The sequence below is a fragment of the Chanodichthys erythropterus genome, chromosome 10, assembly GCF_024489055.1.
Source record: "Chanodichthys erythropterus isolate Z2021 chromosome 10, ASM2448905v1, whole genome shotgun sequence".
Taxonomy (NCBI): domain Eukaryota; kingdom Metazoa; phylum Chordata; class Actinopteri; order Cypriniformes; family Xenocyprididae; genus Chanodichthys; species Chanodichthys erythropterus.
Genome location: NC_090230.1, coordinates 24,973,169 through 24,989,379, shown reverse-complemented (window position 1 = coordinate 24,989,379; position 16,211 = coordinate 24,973,169). Strand labels below are relative to the sequence as shown.

General features: G+C 35.8%; 1 protein-coding gene across 12 annotated transcripts in view; it reads left to right on the top strand.

Moving 5' to 3' along the window:
* Positions 1-16,211, top strand: part of si:zfos-588f8.1 — a 56,632-nt gene that overhangs the window by 19,278 nt on the left and 21,143 nt on the right. For all 12 annotated transcript variants that reach the window (XR_010896144.1, XM_067396704.1, XM_067396700.1 and 9 more), the window contains exons 3-4: positions 12,957-13,051; positions 15,325-15,387. Coding sequence is in view for 11 of the 12 variants with exons in the window: in XM_067396704.1 (XP_067252805.1) it covers positions 12,957-13,051; positions 15,325-15,387 (158 nt within the window). In the remaining variant the exon portion in view is untranslated. The remainder of the gene's footprint in view (positions 1-12,956; positions 13,052-15,324; positions 15,388-16,211) is intronic.

Sequence of the window (16,211 nt, the reverse complement as noted above, 5' to 3'; positions counted from 1 at the left end):
AGTTGTTTTTCTCCATATTGAAGAAAAATTTGATAACTCACAATAATGTTAAATACTGCAGTATTTGATATGCTATATGATAATACAGTTATATTTATATTATATATATTTAAAAACTGAAAATGATATGTTTCACATTCTTTTTGTGAGAAGAAAGTAGGTAAAGACTAGAAGAGATACAGCTACTGGACATTTTAATATTTATTTATTTATTTAATTTAATAACTGTAGGTTTAGAGTTGGGGATAGGTGTAGTCGTTAATACAACACAATCTGATAAGTAGCAAATTAACGTACTGTTATTTTATGAAATTTTGCCTCCCTTCCGGCCGTTGCTGTATCCCTTCTAGACACAACCAAGAAAGTACCCCTACTACTACTGTAGCATTAGCTACATAAAAAAAGTGTTATTTTAACATCAGTGTAAACCAAGGGGGTTTAGGGTTTCAGGTATAGGCCTACATTAGGTTCATTTAACAACAGAAATTGAATAATCAAATGTAAAAATAAAAAACTGCTTGGTCTTTTAAAATACACTGATTCTTATTAAAGCTAAAAAAGTTATTCAGTCAAGAGCAGTGAGTGATTTTCTCTTTGTCTTTTGTTGTTTAAGCACACAGATGGAAGCAGGTTTTTAGGCTGCTGTCACTTTAAGAGCTAATGCACGGATCCAATATACTGTTACACGCACGCTTTCTTTCTCAACTGTTTAGTCAACTTAAGACACAACTGACTGTGTTTGTGAATACTCACCAAGATGGGCATTTTGACGTAATTTTGTGTTTATTTGGCCATAAAAGCTGTGGAAGAGAACTGAATTCGGGATCATTCGCTGTCTGAGAGGTGGCTTTCTGTGCACGAGTACTTTGTTTACTGCATTTAATAACATAAATCACCATTTTCCTGTGCACTGGGTTACCAGCGCGGTCCAAGTCTATTCATTTCCACCCTCAGTGTAATACCAAATTTAAAATTTTAATCAACTGTGCATTTTTTGTAATCCTTTTACCAAACTGTCTTGGAGTATCGCAGTAATATCGAATCGTGAATTCAGTATCCTGATAGGTATCGAATTGTGACATGAGGGTATCATCACACTCCCAAAAATAAGCATGTCACACGTATTCAACAGTCACGTGTCCAGTCTACTCTCTGCTCTCTGCATCAACCTAAAACTTGGACTTTGCATAATCTTTTGAAGTATTCAAATCATTCAATTATCGTAAGCCATTGCATCTGCGATATTTCAACCATTTTGATACATCATGCAGCCCTCTCCAGATTTCACACTTGCATTCAAATGCTGTTTTTGAAGTCATTTATCAGGCAATTCCTTTGGTACAAAACCAACCCACTTGGCTTCCGAGATTCACATCTCTTCTTTGTACTTAAGAAAGTTTCCTGTACACATGATGATGTCATGAGAAACCGTTTGGTGTCATATCTTATCTCAGCCCCCTTATATCAGTGCAAAGTTCACTCACGTAGCAAGTCCTGGAAGAGATGAAAGATGGCAGGTTTTGTGTTGACGCTTGCTTCAGTGTTTGTGGTTTCTGAAAACTAGAAGTCATTTCCCCGCAGTCAGCATAGTCATTGTCCCTTGGCAGACGTGTCTTCAGGCTTCATTACAGAATATTCCTGCGTCTCTGCGCTTGTGGTGAGAAGCAGGGGTTGATTGAACACTGAGACCAGAACAAAGCTCCATCCAGACGTTTTCAATGATAGGAGTCAGATCTCATTGAGGTTTCACTTCCTTTTATGGTCTTATGAAGTTTGTTTGCCTCATCCATCTTCCAAGACTATCAATTGGTTCTGATTTGTTAAAAAAGCACACAGTATTCCATTTATTATTCTTTCCATTGTAATAGAGAGAAATGTTACCATATGTGGGTCAATACAAAGTTCCTGCTTCTAGTCCTGCCTTTCACGTGTGACAGTTGGATGGATAAATCAACTGAGCTTAGTTGCAGTCCCATTTCTAACATTTGGAGCACAAGGAACCACCGTCAGCATGTTAGTCTCAATTAGCAAGTTACCAATTGACCCTTCGCCGGTAGTTTGATTGACAAGCGATCTAACTAATCATAACGCCGAATCCGCCATTTTGTCCGACAAAGCAGTCAGGAGTTAGAAGATTAACCTCGGTGGACTTAACTTGAAAAATGGTGTGTACTGACGTCTTTCTGCATTTGAAACAACATTCCTTCTGATGTTCATTCATGTTTATTTGATGCTATAAATTAACTAGTAGGAAGAGATCATCGGTTCACGAGCCGCTTGAGCTGAGGCGCTACAGCGATCCGTCACGACACATTAAAGAACCACAAAACATTTTTTATTGTTCGAATTTCTTAAAAAAATTACACAATTTGAAAGCTGGGACTTTGTTTAATATCATAAGCAACCTGCTCTGTCTTGTCTGTTGACGTGTTGTCAGTGTCCTCTTTCCTCCGCAATGTATTTTTCATTCTGTGTGGCGTGACGGCGCATGGCTAGTCGGATATAGTAACAGTAACCAAGGGGGGCGGGTCTTTGCGAAGGGTCAATTTTGGAATAGTTAACTGGTTCTGATTGTCACCTACTGAAGAACCTCAGCCAGTAGCAAATGGTTTGTCTAGGTTTTGCTTTAAACTGTTACTAGGAAATTCATGGACTGTGACTCAAAGTAAATTGTAATTTTGCAGTCCTTTCTTTTTAAAGCTGCACGTTATTGTCTCAGTTTCAACTTGCATATTTTTATGATGTAAACAGAGATCTTTGGCATCAGTTGTCGTTGACCAGCACGTCAGACCGGTTTTGGTCGCCTTTTCACCGGAGCTACAATCTTTCATTATCTCCTCCTACAAACAACCGTATTGCTTTGTTTGAATGCATATTTGACCTTGTCGTCATTGCATTCTAAACACTAGAAAAAGTATCTACGTTGGGTAACCTATTTATGTGGTACATTCTTCTTGAAATGCCCTACAGAAGTCAGGAGAACAGTTTGGAATCCATCAAGCCAAAAATGTGGTTTTCTTCCAGATCCAAGTGGCTTTTAGTGCATTACGTCATGGAGTATCAGATAACAGGAGAGGTTTTTTTCTTGCCACAGACCCTGCAAATGGCACTGAGCTCTTGCTTTTTTTAGCAGTACAACAAGACGTCTCTGCAAACACCTCCGCTTTCTGTATTACAGGCATTGCCAAGCAACTGTGAGGGTTTTGTTCACACGTAATGCTCTTATATATGAGTCCTCTGAAGTAATACTTCTGCTGGCCACAGACAGGAAGTTCCTTCTGGCTGATCACTTAAACAGGAAGTGGTAGCTGTAGAGGCTTCGCTCCCCATTGGTCAATCTGCGCACGGGGTGTTGAGAGTCAGCATATTGTTCCTCAGGAAGCTGTAATAGCTATTTTGTGGCCATTGTTTATCTCTCGGCTTTGTGTTAGTCTTGTGTGGACTTGGGCTTATGAGATGGTCTGAGCTATTTTAGTGGTACAACAGTAACTGTAATAAGACACGTGGGATGTCGACATGTGGAAAGGTTTGTAAAATGAAACACCCCAAGAGTCCATTTTGTCATTACAGGCACATCCGAGGCCTAATAACCTCAGTCGTCTCCAATTTCCAGCAACCTGGAAAGAAATGTCAGTTAATTTAAAGATCTAAATGCTTGATAATTCCTTTATTTTCGATCATATTTTATAGTATAGCATATTTTATATAGTTTTTAATACATATTGCCTACATTTAAGCTTGTTTAACAAATATTATAAGTAAAAATTAAACATTTAGGAGTAATTCAAGTGTAATGGACCAGACTCTGTTTCCACCATAACGGCGCTGGAACTTGTGCTGTAGACGGCTCACGTTCAGCGGGGGAACTGTTAACTTCAGACCACCACCTGCGTTTCACTCGTAGCTGAAAAATACTTTGACTGACTCCATAACCTGTCCATAAATATTCAGTGTCAATTCTGAGAACATATTATAAGTATCCAAAGTATTTATACTCTGCATATTTTTGAATAAAATCATAAAATTTTATGCAAAGCATCAGGCGTTTCCATCACGCAAAAACACAGACGCGACATTCGTTTAGGTGACTCGCATCGCACCCCTATATGTTGCTTTGCATAAAATTAAAAGATATACAGAACAATAACAAATTTTTAGATAAAGTAAAATGTACACAAACCTGTATTTTACCGAAGATATGCACCAATTTGAAGGAGCTGCACTGCTCACTCCTGAAGAGGTCGATAAATAACTTCATTAGGTCTGACCCAGTATCAGGGTAACACAAAAACTACCCAAACACTGGGTCGTTACGTCTGACCCAGGATCAGGGTAACACAAAAACTTCCCAAACACTGGGTCGTTACGTCTGACCCAGGATCAGGGTAACACAAAAACTTCCCAAACACTGGGTTGTTACGTCTGTTCCAGGATCTGGGTAACACAAAAACTACCCAAACACTGGGTTATGTCTGACCCAGGATCAGGGTAACACAAAAACTACCCAAACACTGGGTTATGTCTGACCCAGGATCAGGGTAACACAAAACTACCCAAACACAGGGTTGTTACGTCTGACCCAGGATCTGGGTAACACAAAAACTACCCAAACACTGGGTTATGTCTGACCCAGGATCAGGGTAACACAAAAACTACCCAAACACTGGGTTATGTCTGACCCAGGATCAGGGTAACACAAAAACTACCCAAACACTGGGTAATGTCTGACCCAGGATCAGAGTAACACAAAAACTACCCAAACACTGGGTTATGTCTGACCCAGGATCAGGGTAACACAAAAACTACCCAAACACTGGGTTATGTCTGACCCAGGATCAGGGTAACACAAAAACTACCCAAACACTGGGTTATGTCTGACCCAGGATCAGAGTAACACAAAACTACCCAAACACTGGGTTATGTCTGACCCAGGATCCGGGTAACACAAAAACTACCCAAACACTGGGTTATGTCTGACCCAGGATCAGAGTAACACAAAACTACCCAAACACTGGGTTATGTCTGACCCAGGATCAGAGTAACACAAAACTACCCAAACACTGGGTTATGTCTGTTCCAGGATCCGGGTAACACAAAAACTACCCAAACACTGGGTTATGTCTGACCCAGGATCAGAGTAACACAAAACTACCCAAACACTGGGTTATGTCTGACCCAGGATCCGGGTAACACAAAAACTACCCAAACACTGGGTTATGTCTGACCCAAGATCAGAGTAGCACAAAACTACCCAAAGACTGGGTTATGTCTGTTCCAGGATCAGGGTAACACAAAACTACCCAAACACTGGGTTATGTCTGTTCCAGGATCAGAGTAACACAAAACTACCCAAAGACTGGGTTATGTCTGTTCCAGGATCAGGGTACCACAAAACTACCCAAAGACTGGGTTATGTCTGACCCAGGATCAGGGTAACACAAAACTACCCAAACACTGGGTTATGTATGACCCAGGATCAGAGTAACACAAAACTACCCAAAGACTGGGTTATGTCTATTCCAGGATCAGGGTAACACAAAACTACCCAAACACTGGCTTATGTCTGACCCAGGATCAGGGTAACACAAAACTACCCAAACACTGGGTTATGTATGACCCAGGATCAGAGTAACACAAAACTACCCAAAGACTGGGTTATGTCTATTCCAGGATCAGGGTAACACAAAACTACCCAAAGACTGGGTTATGTCTGACCCAGGATCAGGGTAACACAAAACTACCCAAACACTGGGTTATGTCTGACCCAGGATCAGAGTAACACAAAACTACCCAAACACTGGGTTATGTCTGACCCAGGATCAGAGTAACACAAAACTACCCAAACACTGGGTTATGTCTGACCCAGGATCAGAGTAACACAAAACTACCCAAACACTGGGTTATGTCTGTTCCAGGATCCGGGTAACACAAAAACTACCCAAACACTGGGTTATGTCTGACCCAGGATCAGAGTAACACAAAACTACCCAAACACTGGGTTATGTCTGACCCAGGATCCGGGTAACACAAAAACTACCCAAACACTGGGTTATGTCTGACCCAAGATCAGAGTAGCACAAAACTACCCAAAGACTGGGTTATGTCTGTTCCAGGATCAGGGTAACACAAAACTACCCAAACACTGGGTTATGTCTGTTCCAGGATCAGAGTAACACAAAACTACCCAAAGACTGGGTTATGTCTGTTCCAGGATCAGGGTACCACAAAACTACCCAAAGACTGGGTTATGTCTGACCCAGGATCAGGGTAACACAAAACTACCCAAACACTGGGTTATGTATGACCCAGGATCAGAGTAACACAAAACTACCCAAAGACTGGGTTATGTCTATTCCAGGATCAGGGTAACACAAAACTACCCAAACACTGGCTTATGTATGACCCAGGATCAGAGTAACACAAAACTACCCAAAGACTGGGTTATGTCTATTCCAGGATCAGGGTAACACAAAACTACCCAAAGACTGGGTTATGTCTGACCCAGGATCTGGGTAACACAAAACTATCCAAACACTGGCTTATGTCTGACCCAGGATCAGGGTAACACAAAACTACCCAAACACTGGGTTATGTCTGACCCAGGATCAGAGTAACACAAAACTACCCAAACACTGGGTTATGTATGACCCAGGATCAGACTAACACAAAACTACCCAAACACTGGCTTATGTCTGTTCCAGGATCAGGGTAACACAAAACTACCCAAAGACTGGGTTATGTATGACCCAGGATCAGAGTAACACAAAACTACCCAAACACTGGGTTGTTAGGTCTGACCCAGGATCTGGGTAACACAAAACTACCCAAACACTGGGTTATGTCTGTTCCAGGATCAGGGTAACACAAAACTACCCAAAGACTGGGTTATGTATGACCCAGGATCAGGGTAACACAAAACTACCCAAACACTGGGTTATGTCTGACCCAGGATCAGAGTAACACAAAACTACCCAAACACTGGGTTGTTACGTCTGACCCAGGATCTGGGTAACACAAAACTACCCAAACACTGGGTTATGTCTGTTCCAGGATCAGGGTAACACAAAACTACCCAAACACTGGGTTATGTCTGTTCCAGGATCAGGGTAACACAAAACTACCCAAAGACTGGGTTATGTATGACCCAGGATCAGAGTAACACAAAACTACCCAAACACTGGGTTGTTACGTCTGACCCAGGATCTGGGTAACACAAAACTACCCAAACACTGGGTTATGTCTGTTCCAGGATCAGGGTAACACAAAACTACCCAAACACTGGGTTATGTCTGTTCCAGGATCAGGGTAACACAAAACTACCCAAACACTGGGTTATGTCTGTTCCAGGATCAGGGTAACACAAAACTACCCAAAGACTGGGTTATGTATGACCCAGGATCAGAGTAACACAAAACTACCCAAACACTGGGTTGTTACGTCTGACCCAGGATCTGGGTAACACAAAACTACCCAAACACTGGGTTATGTCTGTTCCAGGATCAGGGTAACACAAAACTACCCAAACACTGGGTTATGTCTGTTCCAGGATCAGGGTAACACAAAACTACCCAAAGACTGGAAAAATAGCCCAAAAGGCTCAGGACTTGGGTAGAAAAAATAACCCAATATTTTTAGCGTAAATTAGGATTAAAAACTATTCTTTCTTGAGAGCACTCCGTTTATGTATTTCATTCCCTAAAGGCATAGCTATTTTTTCACCTTTTTTTTTCAGAAAATGTACAAATGTGTAGTGTTTGTTATTGTGAGTGAATGAATTGATGCCTCTTTCTGCCTGAAGGATGTTTGTTTAAATGCCATTGTGTTCATGGTCTCAATTAGCGCTCGTACACGCTGTCACCAGCTAATATCATAAGGGCAAACAAAACCACCCGTACTCGTCTTTTTGTGCTAATGCTGAAGAGGCAGAAAAAGAATGAAGTCACTTCTTGAGATGGCGAGAATGTCTTGGCCTGATATTTGAACATGATTGCTCCGAGGCCGAGAATAAAAGGAGAAGCTGCTATATTTAACAGTCATGTGAGTGTCCCATAGTGTTATTTGTGAGTAATAGGATTCTACTGGCCTTTTATAAAGAGTCTTTGTTGATTCGAGATGCATTGTATGCATGGCTTAGATTTCAGTGGCCGTCAAACCAGATGGCTGAACGATGTGCAGTTCAGGCAGAAAAGGAATAGTCTGTTTAGAGTTATACACAGTTGTTTTGTCATTTAAATAGAAATAAATATATAAATATTTAATAAATAAAACACAAATAAATATGTATATGTACATATGTTTGTGGGTATATACATAAATAATATATATTATAAAATATAATGTATAATGTTATATATAGTTTATATATATCATTCAATAATAATTAAAACGTTAATGATAATTTAATACATATATTAATAATTGTGTAAATATGCATCATACATATGTTATAAATAAGGTAATGTATTATTTAATAATAATTGAATTATATTTATTATATATAAATATTTGTTTGTATATAAATATAATATAAAATATATAATGTAAACAATATAAATTGTAATTTATATGCATTTTAGTATTAATATTATTATTGTATTAATATAATATTTATTATATATGGTATTAATAATAATAAAAAACAAATATATGATAGTTTATAATATATTTAATATATTTAATAATTTATAAACTAATAATTATGTATATATAATATATAATTTGTAATAAATACATGCATACATAATTAATATATAATGTATTGAATTTATATCATATAATAATTAAATATTTATTATGTACACAATAATTTATTATATGTTATGTATATCTAATATAAATAATATATAATGAACTATAACAATGTATTTATTTATTATTAATGTTGTTATTGTTATACATAATAATCCTAAATTGTTATATTAATATAATAATATTTATGTTTCAATATTGAATTTTTCCCTCTCAGACCTCATGTGTGGCAGCAGGTGAGTCAGTTTCACACACTGCTGTTGTTGTTTTAGTGAGTTTTCGAAGTGACTCAGAGGGTCGGTCCCTGCCTCTGCTCAAATCGGAGTTAACCTGAGTGATATTTATTGTTGTTGAAGTTGTAGTTTCTATACGGAACTAGAGACTTGTGGCTTTGTCGTGGAAATCTGCAGCGAGCTGCTGACTCCCAAATAACGAGGAAGAATAAGAACTAGTCCAGACAGGTCGGCAGGTTTCTGTCTTCTCCCCTACCCCTTTTCTGTTTTCATTCCCCGGTCTGGCTTGAGTCCCACAACCAATCGCAGCGTTTGTAAGGACGTGTTTGAGTCTGAACCGTCTGACTGCTTGAGTGAGATGTTGTGTTGTTTATCTAGTGACTCCGTCTGGACGCTTTCCAACTTACTTGAGAAAAATCTTTCACTTCTGTGTTTTTTTTTTTTTTTTTTTTTCCCGTGAATCTTATGATTTTTCTTCTTATGAACATTCTCATGAACTTTCTTCCTGTCATGTCCCAGAAATCTTTGGTGAAAGGCTTAATTTTGTCGTGTCTTGAGAATCTTAAAGAAATAGTTCACCCAAAAATAAAAATTCTTGTCATAGTTTGTATGATTTATTATTTTCATTCTAAAATAAAACTATTGTTTCTGCTATAAATAATACATTTATTTATTTTTACTTAATTGGTATTTTATTTTTTCACTTAATTTAATTCATTTTATTTATTTATTTATTTTTATTTATGTATTATTTACTTTATTTATTTTATGGATGCTTTATATATTTACATAGTCATTTTATTTTTTTTGTTTATTTATTTTGATTTACTTATTTATTTAGTTTTTTTGCTAGGTCTATTAATTTAGTGGTTTATTTATTTATTTTAGTCATTTTTTGTTTGTTTGTTATTGTTTAGATTTACTGAGTTATTATTCACGTACTTTATTTTTATTTACTTAGTTATTTGTTTTTATTGTATCATTATCCATTAACTTTGTTATTGTTTGTTTATATTTAGTTATTTGTTAGATAATACTTGTATTTTTACTTATTTTATTTTTTCATCTAATTTAATTCATTTTATTTTTATTTAAGTATTTCTTATTTACTTTATTTCTATTTTTGATGTTAAACATTTACATAGTCATTTATTTATTCATTTTTAGTTTGATTTACTTATTTAATTTTCGCTTGGACTGTTTATTTATTTGTTTACTTTTATTTGTGTTTATTTAGTCATTTTTAGATGTACTTAGTTATTATTTATTTACAGTTTTATTATGTACTTATTGATTTATTTTATTTAATATTTATTAACTTTATTTGTTTATATTTATTTAGTTATTTGTTTTTATTTTATTTGTATTTATTTTTTCTTAGTCTATTTATTTCGTGGTTGGTTTGTTTGTTTACTTGATTATTTTTACTTTTTATTTATTTGTTTATTTACTTCATTACTACTTTTATGGGTTCATTATATATTTACTTGGTCATTATTTTTTAGTTAGTTTTTTGTTGTATTTTTATTTTTTATTCATTATTTATTTAATTTCTTTTTATTCATTTCTTTTTATTTATTTATTTGAAAAATATTCATGCAGTTCTTTTCAGTATTTTATATTGACCATGTCCATCAAACTCCAAAAATGACCAAATACACTGTTAAGGCATCATGAAAGTAGTCCGTAGAGTCATGCACTATATATGACGTGATGCTCATGATGAACAGACATAAATTTATGTGTCAATAAAGCATCACACAAATCTGAGTGTATAAGATGGAGGGAAAACCTTGCATCGTAAATATCTTTACTGGCATTAATATGGGAAAGCTGTTGGTCATACGGACAACTGTTGGATAGTTTTATTCTTTTATTTGGAGCTTGACACATGTAGCTGCTTGAAGCTGTTAGGAAAGAGTTGGATGAAGTTTCTTGCTTTGTGTTCCAGAACTGACAGAATTGTAATTTTTGGGCAGTCCTGATTGGCTACACTACACATTCCAGCTTTCCCCAATATTTGGTCGTGTGCTCTGTGAAACGGGTCACAGGTCGACTGCAGGGAATCTTAATTAGGTTAGCGCCCTTCCCCCTCCCCCAGCCGTTTTTCCACTGGTGTCTGGCACAAAGCCTCCCTCTTTAACATGCACAGAGCCCACTTCCCCCCGCCGCAGGGCTTTTGTTGGCCGATCTGGGCGAACACTGTCCCACATTGAGGGAAGGGGCTGCGCTGTGCCCTCTGGCAGAGGTTGGCATTGGCCCGCGGCGCTTTCCACACCAGAGCCGCATTAATCACGGGACCGTTGTCACACAGATGGAGGTGTGAACGGACGGGTGGAGGAGGAGGTGACGTGATTTTACAGGCGATAACATCAGGAGTCGGAGCACAGAACTGACGGCCATCAGGCGCTTCACTCAAATACAGACTGTTTGTTTGTTTTAGTCAGTCGGGCTGGAGTTATTTGCATCTGAAACATGATTTAACATTTTTTAAATCTGTTCCACTGTCTTTATATACTATTTAAATATATATTCTTATATGGTTTTGTTTGTTGTTTAAAAAGTTTATCCATTAACAATTCTATTATTATTAATAAAATTGATATTTTTTTTAATAATAATAATTATTATAATAGTCAAAAGAATAGTAATGATAATAATAATAGTAATTAGTAATATACTTTTTATTATTGCATTTTATTGTGTGTGTGTGTGTGTGTGTGTGTATGTGTATGTGTGTGTATATATATATATGTATATATATATATATATATATATATATATATATATATATATATATATATATATATATATATATATATATAAATACAAATGTATTATTAATTAAAATTAATCATGATTATAATTGTATCATCATTTAAATTATAATAATGCTTAATGTGATTACCAATTACTAATAATAAAATAGATAATAAATTATGTTATATATATATATATATATATATATATATATATATATATATATATATATATATATATATATATATATATATATATATATCATTTTATCTATTTTATCTATTTTATTATTAGTATTTGTTAATCACATTAATAATTATTATTATTAATATTATTATTATTATTTAAATTATACAATTATAATCATAATTAATATTAATATTTTAATTAATACATTTGTATTGTTTAGCTATTATATAAATGAATCATATTTTAATTTATATATTATAGTTTATTATAATTTTAATCTGTTTTATTATTGATAATTGGTAATTACAGTAATAATTATTATTGTTGTTATTATTATTATTATTATTGAATTTTTATTTAATTAATAATACATTTGTATTGTTTTGAAATAGTTTGTTAATCTATTACTCTTGATATTTATTTATATTTTTATTACTAGTTTGTAATAATAATAATAATAATAATAATAAAAATAATATATGATATAAATGAATATATATTATAAATGATTTTAGATCATTTACAGAAAAACACATTTTTTCTTATTTTTAAAAGAACTGTAATGATAATAAAAATAGTGTTAATAATGTTTTAATAAAATATTTGTATTTAATTAAATCAAATAGTTTATAATATTGTATCTATTGTTATCATTTGTGAAAATATTATTAAAAATAAGTATTGTTTACAAAATAATTTATCGTAATTTATGATAATGTTTACTGTAAGTACTAGTTTATTGTTGTTTAGCTATTATATTTTAATTTATTATTAATAATTGATCATAATAAATATTATACGAAAATGTAGTAATTATAATATTATTAATAATGCCATCATAATATAATTTAGTGTTTTAAAAAAAATCATTTTTAATGTTCAGTTTAGATCAAAATGTAAAGATTAGAATGACCGCAAAATACTCGTGTCTTCCCGTAACAACATACAAATCAAAACTTGTGCATAAAGTGAAACAAAAAATATATCATTTTCACACATCCTGTTTGTTTTTTTTTCTCTCAACAGGCATTTGGAAATGCCAAGACCGCCCACAACAACAACTCCAGCCGATTTGGAAAGTTCATCCAGGTCAATTACCTTGACAGTGGAGTGGTGCGAGGGTGAGAAACCATTTATTTCGCTTTCATTTCATGTGTGCTGCAGCCAGAGTCACGTTTGTGAGGAGCCTGTGGCCTTCAGTACGTGACCCTTGCCTTTTGAAGCTCTTATCAGCTGCTGTTCACTCTCACACACCCTGCCATCTGCCGCTGTGTCACTGCGGTAACTGCTGACGTCACACTCCAGTCATACGCATCACTTCCTCCTTCACGCTGTATAAACACAATTAAGGAACCAGTGGATCCGACATGGTTCCTCCACCGCAGAGCAGCTTTGATAGCAGAGATCAGTGGATGAATGCATGTGTTGTGCTTGACTTTTGTGGTTTATTGTTCATTCTGGGAAACTGACTGGAATTTGACATGTTGTCTGTCTAGTTTTTTTGTTTGTTTCCTCCTTACTCCTTTTGAGAGCGCTGAGAGAATTATGTAATTCACAGTGCTGCATAATAGTGGGCGGAGCCAACAAAACCTTTTGGAGTGTTTTGCTTGTTCTGACTCCCTGATTGGTGGAATTTTCTGTACAGAATTATGGGTAATGTAGTTTTTCACCAGAAACACAATTATTTTAAAAATAAGCTGGAATAATGCAATCTGACGGCTTCAGCAGAAGCAAATACCATCGATGAACAACCTCGCCGCTCACAATAAGGCTGTCTTTAATGGTTTATAATTTATTGTTCACAATCAAATTCCCTATAGAGAAAATTAATGGGGTTTTTACTACTTATTTTAATCAAAATAGTTATTTAAAAAAAAATTTAGAGTTTTTATTTTGGGTGTAATATTACCTGGACATTTTTGACCAAACATTCGCATGACATTCATCCACTGCGCTTTGATCCATGTGCTTTATTAGTCGAAAGGGGCTTTTGCACTGGAGCAACGTTTTCATAAGCTGCGCTTCCACTGAAATTACCTGAAAAATTTTGTCCAAGGAACCTTTTTTCCCCCCTGACATTTTATCTGCATTTCCATCGCAGTCTAAAGTACCGTGAAGATTAGGCAAATTAGTCTGGTGATGTAGGACTGTGTGTGACTTTCCAGTTCCCGCTGGATTTTGTCCTCCGCATATAAGCTTAATAAAGCCAGAACCTTATCGTTGGTCCATCGCTCGTATTTTTTAAACAACTCTTACTGCACGCAGCACAACAGTCTTTTAAAAATAGTGGTGGTTGACCAGTCAACCAATCAAAGTGTTGCATGAACTCAACCAATGTTCAGCAACCAAGTCCCACCCCCGAAAGTTCCAGAACTTTGGAAAAGTACTACCTCGTGAGCAGGGACTTTCTGAGGAGGAGGGATTTTTTTTTAGCTGGAACTCCTGTGGTCGAAACACACCGAGTACCACCCCAAAGTAAGGAAAGTTCATGTGGTGGAAAAGCAGCTATAATTCATATAACTATTGGCTTTTTGGCAGGTTCGCAGCGCAGGAACTGGGAATGATTTTAGCTTTTTGTCCCTCCATTGACAGTCTATGCAACTACCATTTTCAAGTCCCAGAAAGGTGTCCAAGAAAATTATGTCTATACTCCCTTTATGGGGCTTGAAAGTCAGTTGTGTAGACTGTCAATGGAGTGACAGAAATTTCATTAAAATATCTTCATTAGTGTTCTGAAGATGAACGAAAGTCTTACGGGTTTGGAAAGACATGAGGGTGAATAAATGACGACAGAATTTATTTTTTTGGTGAACTAACCCTTTTAAAAGAGGTCACTGTCGGCCGGCTTACGTCACCCCAGAGTTCCTAATGGCGTTGCGAATGCAACCACGAAAACGGCCATAGGGGAAAATGTAATTCTCGGGGGGCCGTCCTGGTGGCTAGTTTCTATAACTACCCGGTGCAAAAGCCCCTAATGGCGACTGCGCTGCACTTGTACTCCTCTAAACAAAGGCCGAGAGAAGTCAATAAAGCCATACGGATGCTTTCAGTGACCCTATTGTTCTCCGGCCCAGTGTAGGGTGGCCTACTTCATCGGATGACGGCCATTAAGTGGACACTGGACACTAGTACACACACTGTACCTTTTGCTTCAAAACTAAGTTTGTGTTATTAGGATTCATCCCAGATTTGGTTCAAGTCTTAGAATGTCTTATCGAAGATCTTTTTGATGGATAATGAATGGGAATAAAGTGGGTGTTCACTGTTGCGCTCTATTGAGGGTTTTGTTTAGGCCATCTGCCGCATTGATTGACATCTGTGCGCTTTGAAGCTCTGATTTATGACAAAGAGCTGCTGGTATCTGAAGTTTGAAATGTTTCTCATTGTCTTTCAGAGCTGTGGTTGAAAAATATCTGCTGGAGAAATCCCGCTTGGTGTCCAGAGAGAAGAACGAGAGGTAAAACCTTTCGAAATGTTTTTACTTTGCGGTGAAAACCAGACTTTTCTAGAGACAGATGGTTCCCACAGACGAGTGTGTGTATCTGTTGATCCATCGCTCTGATAATCTTCTGCAGCACTAACCTCATCTTTATCAGCTCACTGTGGTAGTTGTAGAAGATAATCAGGTTGCAGAACTCGAAAAACAGACCCTGTACCGGTGTAGGGCTAAAAATAGGAACGTTACAAACTTGGCAACATTTTTCAGTAGCATGACAGAAGATAAGATGTTTCCAAAATATTGTAAAACGTCTTTGTTACAAGCTAACTACAGTGTGGCATTTGGGATTCCCCTTAGTGAACTGAATAATTTGAATAGTTAATGTGAAAGAAGTTGGTTAAAAAAACAAGATATCACCTCCTTCAGATGTAATTTTTATTTCTATTGAATTAAATAAATATATAATATTTTGAGGGACAAACTGTATTATGATAAATATTTTAATGAATTTAAATAAATAGTACTATGATTCATTCATTCAAATGGTTCATGCAAATGATTTGGTCTCAAGATCGCTTTCAAATTTAATAAATAAATAAAGATAAAATATAAATACATTTAAATAAAAATAATAATAAAAAAACGTCTTTTCGTCACTAAATCCCTCATCACTAAATGAAAGCTAAATGAAAATGAAGGCCTAATTATTTCAGGGGCCTTATCACAAGTCCATTGTTTTTGAATTTCTGTGTTACTTTTGTTATATTTCCACACTTAAAACAATGATTTGGTACCACTCTCCTCTTTTGTGCTAAGAAATAAGTCTCCAGACGATTCTCTCC